Raw genomic sequence first — 8,721 nt, 5'->3', positions numbered from 1 at the left:
GAAACTGTTATATAATTATAGATGTTTTCATGTACAAATATGTACTGAAATCTGCATTTTTTCGACTAATCAAAAGTATACATTTTGAAACCACCCTACTGAATGGACTGTTCCGTTGACATTTTCTGGCGGGAAGCATGGTCGGAAAAGACCTGCAGACTTCCGGGTAAATTCCCTGCAAATTCTCATCACCTCATAGTTACCCGTTACCTTCAACGACAGATCAAGATATTTCCTATAGCTAGTAAACAGCAGGTAGATCATTTCGGCAGTCAAATTCTAGTTTGATCCTGGGGATTTCGTTTCCCAACTTCCAAGGCCACTGTTTTGTAACGCCCCCCTCCCCACCCGAATTTCGCCGCTGGAGCTCAAGCTAGATTTATTCTTCTTTTGACCACCAAGTTCATGATGACTGCAAGAACAGCATCGGTGAGTGTCTTTCCAAATCAAAAGTGATCTGCATGATCAACATATGATGTTACTGTACGTTCATGATGACTTCACAACTATATTCGACAATACATCCATTTTGACGAGACTAGATATTAAAGTGACAGTACATGACTTTATCTCTACATGATAAACATCTACATCTACATAAATACTTCACTAAGTAACAAAGAGGTTCAATATATATACATTTTCTTCTTCTTCCAGTTGAGGTGGCCACCTTCATCTTGTTGAAGATTTTGCTACCTTTTAACCTTCCCGCACAATAATGTGCTAACTGCAATGTAACGTGTCCAGCAACACTAATAAATTGTGCACTGTGTTACTGGATATGCACTAATACTTAGTCTAAATAAGTCAAGTTTCACATGCATACAAAGTATTGAATTTTTGTATATGTATATATCTCAAAGTAACATTCCATTTGACTTGTAATTGTATTTCCCCCGCAGAAGTTCCGTTCTTTCTTCACCATAGTAGGCGGGGGAACTGCAGTGTTTGTGGCCCATGCCCTGTTCACTGGGAATGAGAAGTTCTACAGAGAAGCCTTCATGCCGTGTCTGCGGCTGGTTAGTGCAGAGTCTGCCCACGTACTGGCTGTGAAGGCTGCATCATGGGGGCTGGGACCCAAAGCATGGCAGCACAAAGACTCACCCATGCTGGTAAGGGTGGAAGCACATGTATTGTGATATAAGTTTAAACTTTCAGTTCAACACAAGCAAAGTGGGACTTTCTATGGTTTGCAGGGCTGTCTCCAGGACCCGTCCATTCGTCCCGGGACGGAAATTTGCTTGTTGGGACGGAAAAAAATATCATCATTTCCGTCCCAAATTCTGAACTTTATGACATAAAATTGTTCTGTATCTTTGTAAGCTTAAAATGACGAATTTAACAACAAAATTTCAAAACATCGGCTTCCAAACAATGAGTGGGACAGAAGTAAATTCAAAGCTGGAGACAGCCCTGGTAGTTTGGGTCATACCCTCAGCCAAATGGTTTAATTGGAATTACATTGTACTTTTGATGCATATGGTGTACTCTATCTACATGTGTGAACAATGTATGTAACAATTATACAGTATACAACAGTATTTTAAACAAGCACAATGAACAGTGGATCACAGCTTAATGTCCTAGCCTGAGGACTGCAACCCTTTCTAGTATACAGATCAAATGAGAAACAACAACAGTTGGGATTTGAACTCAGTACCTTTGGGTCCAGATGGTAAACAAGTTAAACCATCTATATTACTTATTGCTGGAGATATAAAAAATGCTGTAAGCACATTTCACACTTGGCTCTTCCACAGAGAAGTCAGCTGTGGGACAGACAGTTCAGAAACCCCATTGGTCTGGCTGCTGGGTTTGACAAACATGGAGAAGCTGTGGACGGTCTCCTGTCCATAGGGTTTGGCTTCGTGGAGGTTGGCAGTATCACCCCTAAACCTCAGGATGGAAACCCCAAACCTCGTGTCTTCAGACTTCTGGAAGACAAGGCTATTATCAACAGGTGAAGTAGTAGAAATGTTACCTGAATCTTTATCATGATGAGGTGTATGAATAGGAGTATCAAAAACAATGGCTTTGTGTAAAACCCGTGATTACTAGTAGAAACTTGCCTATCAGTTACAAGTGATTTTTATAATAACATTGTTCTATTCCATGTAAGGCTTTCACAGTACTAGTACATGTATGTCTAAAAAATTCATACATTGTTGTTTTTTACTGTACTTATTACTTTCTTAAAACCCTGCTCAAGTGTAACAAAGCTGTAACAAAATGTAATATTCTATACTTATGAAAGTTAAGTTAAAGAAAAAAATTTTCTTCTTAGATATGGATTCAACAGTGTTGGACATGAGACTGTATTGGAAAGACTACAAAGAAGAGCAGGGTCCATGTCATCCATGTCAGAAGGTACACAAATTTTCTACTACTGTACAGTAGTGCATATTCCATTTTGAAGTTACCTATTAGTAAGGTACCTAAGGTAACCCCTTTGGTAGTTTTTGATACCGTGTCATTGTTCAGGTTATGCTTGGAAGAGTTATAATTTGCCTGTATAATTTATAAACGGTTAGCCTGGGTGCCATCCTATTTCTACTGGGGCTCCTACATTCGCTATCTTTTTAGGGTAGGAAATGTAGGAGCCCCGGTAGAAATAGGATGGCACCCAGGCTAATAAACAGTCACCGCCATATCATATGATTATGTCCTTGCAACAGTAGTTATGCCAAAAGAAATTGTAATTTTTACCTCCGCTTCGAAATTTGGTCACTTGCTTCTGCTAGTTATATGATACATTTGGTATCCACACGCCAGTTTTGTTTTTGTTTCCAGATGAGCCCAGGGGAATTTTAGGCATAAACCTTGGTAAGAACAAGATGTCAGCAGATGCTGTGGGAGACTATGTGGAGGGTGTGCAGAAGTTTGGAGCCCTGGCTGACTATCTGGTAATCAACGTGTCCAGTCCAAACACACCGGGACTCAGGGCACTGCAAGGTAGACAGGAGCTGGAGCAACTCATAGACAAGGTAACAGCTTCTGTACACCTTACATGTGCATGGCACAATAACATACTTAACTCTCAGAGCATTTTAGATCTACTTGCTCCACTTCTAAAGCTTCTTGAGTGTTTCATTGACTGGCAGTTTGTGTAAGAGTAAAAAATGAAGATGAACAATACGCTTTTGCTCAAACTCAAGACAAAAGATTGGGTAGCACAGAAAGGACGCATTGGTAAGAGTGAAGTATCTATAGGCAGGTAATGGACATTTTTATATATTTTCTCCAGTACTTGTGCCTGTACATTTATACATGTCAAAACCTACTTCAAAATTTCAAATGTATGTACCTACCACAAGTAATTGAGAAAATGTGGAAGACTTTTGCATGCCTGTATCAATGAAACATGTTTCAATCAACGTTTAGGTACTAGAGGCTCGTAGTTCGCTGAGCTGCCCCAGGAAACCTCCTTTGTTGGTGAAGATTGCACCTGATTTAACACAGCACGACAAGGAGGATATTGCTGCTGTAGCAACAAGACAAAAAGTAAGTGGAAAGTCAAATATTTTCCACTGCAGTCTTTCAGAAAGTGTTTTCCTTTGAGCTGAGTTGAGTTGAGTTGTGGCAACCAGTACAGTATTCTACCAAATGTAAAATGAAGAGTGTTCTGTGTTTTATGTACCCCACAGGGTGCAGTGGATGGATTGATTGTGACCAACACTACCATCAGCAGACCAGAGACCCTACAGAGTACCAACAAGAAGGAGACAGGGGGACTGAGTGGCCCTCCTGTCAGACACATGTCTACAGAGACAGTCAGGGACATGTACAAGTTAACCAATGGTAAGTATTCATGACCCAGTACAGTCCCTCTGACCTTCTAGTAGTTCTACATGTGCCTGCTATTGTATACTTGGCACCAATTTTTGAAATGGGATTAGCGAGAAGCTTAGTTCAATATCAACAACTTTACTACATGTACTTAGATATATTTTTGTGCTACAACAAATGAAAGATATCTAAGCACATGCAACGAAGTCTTCATCCTTCATGCTCAATGAATAAAACTTTAAGTTTATTGTAGCTTCATGCCCAAAAAGGTTATTTTGCATAAGTGCAGAACTTAAAATAGATGTTTTACTGGGACAACACAAAGGTACTGTACAGGTCAGACTTTGCAAACTAATACAGAAGCAAAATATATGCACAGATGACTTTTGAGTCACTCAGTTGTTTAAAAGATAAATTTCTGATTTTCCAGGCCAGTTGCCCATCATTGGTGTGGGAGGGGTCAGCTGCGGTGCAGATGCATATGAGAAGATTCGGGCCGGGGCGTCACTGGTGCAGCTGTACACAGCCATGGCCTATCAAGGACCACCTGTCGTGAACAGGATCAAAAGAGAACTGGAGCAACTGCTCAGGTGGGTATAACAGTTTGTGTGATGCAATTATCATATTTCTCAGTCAAATAGAGGAAATCATAAATGTGTTGTATCTGTTCATTTCACTTTCAAGTTCTACTTAGCTTTTCCCAAAAAATTTTATGTCTGGAAGCGGGCCTGAATATCTCCTTTCTGGATCAGTTGCATTTGTTTTCTATGTAAAACTGTTGATTTGTCAACTATTTGTCCTTTCATTACAGGGAGGATGGTTTCACCTCAGTTACTGAAGCAGTAGGAGCTGACCACAGAGCATCGACTCAAACATGAATCCAAGAGAAATTTATGTATCCAGCTTTACCAGTAGCATTTAACTTATCATTCTCCCAGAAGAAAGTCTTCCACCAAATTTGCATTGGTTTTTAGTTTAGACAGCAGGCAGTGTTAGTTAGACTGACCTAAGATGGGGGCTTTCAATCTAGAGACTCTAATCCACCTACTGAACATTAGTCTGTTTTCAATAAGTATTAAATGCTTGTGGTACATCATACTTGCACACCTTTCAATGGCAAATGGTAGACTCATGTTGTGAAAGTTGCTTTACTTGAAAACTGCTGAATCGTCTGAGAATAAATATCCCTGTACCCTCTACAAGTATACTCAGGTGTCCTGTACCAAGGGCCATGCTGATTTGATTGTATGGATGACATCCTCTGAGCATTCCAAAACTGATGTGAGCAAACAAAGAAAAGTTGGGCAAAATCAAGTTGCCTTCAGTGTGACATCTTGGGTCAGTAATAGGTTGCAAAAGTGACTTTCATGCAGAATACAGTACACTAAACAATAAGTTCTTCCTTTTTGCTCTTCCACATCTTCAACTTTGGAATTAACTCAAGCAGTCCACACCATTAGTATCAATTTTCCAATATTGTTTTGAAACTTACTGAGTTTATTTGCTCATTTTGTACGTCTGGAGTGTCCTGTTTGTCCACACTTTTGGCGGGGGGACAAAAATTGTGCAGGTGTCATGAAGTCAGTGTGGCTTAAACTAAGCATTTGGACATTTATCACTTAGGGATGACATCCCAACAAAAGGTTATATTGCTGTTTCTGATACTTACATTTAAAGAATATTCTGTATACTCATGTACAATAGTAGCTTTACTGCATAGCATACTTGCCAAGGTTTCAATCATGTGTAATAAATGGAGATAGCCAAAGACAAATAAATGCAGACTAAAGGTGTATGTTGTGTGTTTGTAATGTATTGTTTTGTAGTGTATGTACTAGAGATTCTCTCCTTGTAGTTAAATTTTAAGAAATTGACTAGTCTAACACTTCGGGACTATGACAAACCACAACAAAGGCTGATACAGTATTAAAAGGCTTTTAATGCACCGAGAAATGTACATAACACATCAAGTGTGAGATCACCAGCTTGTTGGTAACCAACCTGTACACACAAAGTCTCAAGGCTACCCAACCCATCCCTCAAGAAATTATTCAACAAAACAAAATGATTCACAAATGAACACACATCAAACGATCCTACAAGACTACCTTCCTTGCACAACTGATTTCTCAAGTGAGATCACTTTTCCGCTTCTTGCACTCCAAATCATGTACAAGTCTTCCCCACGTCCAGTATTTGGTAGATGTTAACTAGCCTTTTAGTTAGTATGTTCATTTTTAAGATAATTTCCATTAAACTGACTTCACAGGTAAGTAAGATAATATGGATGTGGCATCGGTGTTTAGATATTCCCCCTTGAAAAAATCTACTTCCTCTGAAATCCCCTTACAATACTCCAATTTGCCTTCCATAAACATGCCATTAAAAACTTAGTTACGGAGAAAGTGGCATGCAAAGAACCATCTATATAATGTGGGGCAAAAGATTCACTTCATTTTAACATCTGGAATGACTCAGTCATCAATAGATTGAAGGCGCCTGGTGCACACTTCTGCCTTAACCCTTTCTACTACTCGTCCTTGTTGTCCTCCTCCCCACTGCGTTCACGGGACTTGGACCGCGACTTGGACCGTGACTTCGACTTGGACTGCTTGACCTGGGTTTCCTTGGCCGGGGAGCGGCTGGCGGACTTGTCCCTGCTCTTGCTGCGGGAGTGAGAGCGGCTGCGCGACCGGGAGCGAGACCTGCTGCGGGGGGAGCGGCTTCTGGACCGGGAGTGGCTTCTGGACCGGGAGCGCGAGCGACTGCGGCTTCGGCTCCTGGACCGAGAACGAGAGCGAGAGTAAGACCTGGAACACAGTCACACAGGGAGGTGAGAAACATGAACATTTGAGGAACACTTCTCTTTACCTATGCTGGCAACTGGAGAAAAGTCATGCGCCCGTCCACTGGACATCCTCCCCACCAGTTGGCTGCCCATGCTTCCCAAGGTATAAAGTTGCCGTTTCTACGTACCCATGCTCCCACCAACTTGACAGCATACCCCATTGTCTGTGTCCATATTCTACCTACTACATACATACGTACGGAAGCTTACTTGGACCAGAGATAGGGCAGCACGGCAGATCATCGATGGTGCAAAATAAAGTGACATACATTTGTACGAGAATGTCTATATGGCAGTGTTTCCGCCAGACCTCGACTGAGAGGCCGTCCACTTGGGGAGGGCCGTACCGCGAAAATTAATAATTTGACCATACCGCGAAAATTAATTGACCGTACCGCGAAAATTAATTGACCGTACCGCGAAAATTAATTGACCAGGAAAAGTAACTGAATGTTGTGATCAGAAAAGACTTTGTTAATTTTCAAAATCAATTTGTTACGAAGGTCGCTATAATACTGCTTCAATCGTCACAAAATGCGATCTATATTGACCAGAAACGCCTGAAGTGTAAAGGGGTTTTCCCGCCCTGTGGTCACGTGACATGTTGCCGTCAACCAATCAGAGCACAGGTTTTATGACGCGGACCAATCAGCGGTTAGAATCTTGCATATCAATGAGCTTAAAAACATGGCGGACGGCCCGGGACGGGGGAGGTTGGAACTCGAGCGAGCGTCACGACTTATGTGAATTCATAGCGAAAAGTACGATTTATCTACGGTACATATGGAGAATTCACGGAAAAACATTCAAAGGAATATATATTGTGTCGAATACGGTCAGAAATGATGGCGAATCGCGGCAAATCACAACGTAGAGGCTGAAATGCACGGCCGAAATTCTTGTTTTGTTTACGTTTTTCCTTGTTTCTTCGATGACTTTCTTCGATTGAGTCTTGAAAAACGGGTTTTGAATGAGATCACCGTATGCCAAAGGCACCGACATCGATTATTCGCAAGCTTAACAATAGCAACAAACAAAAGAGTGTGAATGTCCAACGATATAGAGCGTCCCCACGCCCACAGTAACAAAGAAAAACAAAGAAATTATGCAGACTTCTCGTATTTTTTTTCCCGATTTCTCGGCATTTAGCTTGTCTTTTTTTAAAAGAGGACGGCCTATGTCTGAGTTCAGGCCGTCCAAAGCGACATAAGGCCGTCATTTGACGGGAAGACGCCCCTCTGGCGGAAACACTGCTATATGGTGATGTTTTAAATGCACCATGCTTATGCAACTTGTTACTTCACAAATACCTTGTCAATTAAGGTTAAGACGGGCAAGGACGACAAAAATAAGGGTGCACAACATTTTGGGCCATGCATCTTAATAATACACATATAGGGATTTAGCTTTTCATAAGTTAACCACAAAGGTAATACTTTGTTCAGGAGTTTTAAAACACTGACCTGCGCCTTCTTGATGGCCTGTCCTCCACCAGTTTGATCTTACGACCGTTGATTTCAGTCCCGTCAAGCTTTCGCAGGGCATTCTCCATGTCACGGTAGGTGGCAAATTCCACGATCCTATTTAAAATGAAGGGGATACTAATTAGGATCACAAAATATGAAACAAAGATAAAGCAAGTCACACTATGAATATTTCTCAAAATTCCTCTACCACTTATCTACTACTTCGCAAAATGCTTTCGTGCCAAGTCACACTTCAACAAGCAAAAAACTAAGAGCTAAAGGGAGCTCACAAGATGCAAGGTACAGGGTAGCAAACTGAGTGAATGCAACTGCATTATAACAATACTGTAGAAACTCATTGAAGATGCCTAATCCAGTGGACAATGATGAATATTTTCTGAGGTTTAAAAAATGTATTGCTTAACCCATGAGACATTATTGGGAGAATAATCAAAGCACACTCACCCCTCATTTTTGTTCTGCTTGTGCGCATCAGCATAGGTGACCTCTCCAGCTTGCCGCATGTAATCCTTCAAGTCCTGAATTGGAACCGTAAGGTGGAAACATGAATAAAGGCAGGAAACCAACTGGGCTGATTGTTAACATCTGCAAAGGAAACAT

General features: G+C 41.1%; 2 protein-coding genes across 11 annotated transcripts in view; one reads left to right on the top strand and one right to left on the bottom strand.

The window, feature by feature from the left end:
• The first annotated feature begins 111 nt into the window (after positions 1 to 111).
• Positions 112 to 5,579, top strand: LOC136439393 (dihydroorotate dehydrogenase (quinone), mitochondrial-like). The gene is made up of 9 exons (XM_066434804.1): positions 112 to 429; positions 903 to 1,112; positions 1,761 to 1,960; positions 2,285 to 2,367; positions 2,791 to 2,984; positions 3,382 to 3,501; positions 3,645 to 3,798; positions 4,217 to 4,376; positions 4,598 to 5,579. The coding sequence occupies exons 1-9, from the start codon at positions 406 to 408 to the stop codon at positions 4,662 to 4,664; spliced, it is 1,212 nt and encodes a 403-aa protein (XP_066290901.1). The 5' UTR covers positions 112 to 405; the 3' UTR covers positions 4,665 to 5,579.
• Positions 5,580 to 5,707: 128 nt separating this feature from the next.
• Positions 5,708 to 8,721, bottom strand: part of LOC136439394 (serine/arginine-rich splicing factor 4-like) — a 39,451-nt gene continuing 36,437 nt past the window's right edge. For 8 of the 10 annotated variants that reach the window (XM_066434808.1, XM_066434806.1, XM_066434810.1 and 5 more), the window contains 3 exons: positions 8,566 to 8,639; positions 8,098 to 8,214; positions 5,708 to 6,596 (listed from right to left, as the gene is read on the bottom strand). In XM_066434808.1, coding sequence (XP_066290905.1) covers positions 6,317 to 6,596; positions 8,098 to 8,214; positions 8,566 to 8,639 — 471 coding nt within the window. In that variant the 3' untranslated portion in view covers positions 5,708 to 6,316. The remainder of the gene's footprint in view (positions 6,597 to 8,097; positions 8,215 to 8,565; positions 8,640 to 8,721) is intronic. The other 2 variants (XM_066434812.1, XM_066434813.1) reach the window with 1 other exon arrangement.

This window comes from Branchiostoma lanceolatum, chromosome 7 (assembly GCF_035083965.1).
Source record: "Branchiostoma lanceolatum isolate klBraLanc5 chromosome 7, klBraLanc5.hap2, whole genome shotgun sequence".
Taxonomy (NCBI): Eukaryota; Metazoa; Chordata; class Leptocardii; order Amphioxiformes; family Branchiostomatidae; genus Branchiostoma; species Branchiostoma lanceolatum.
Note: the sequence above shows the minus strand (reverse complement) of the source record. Positions and strands in the feature narration are given on the sequence as shown.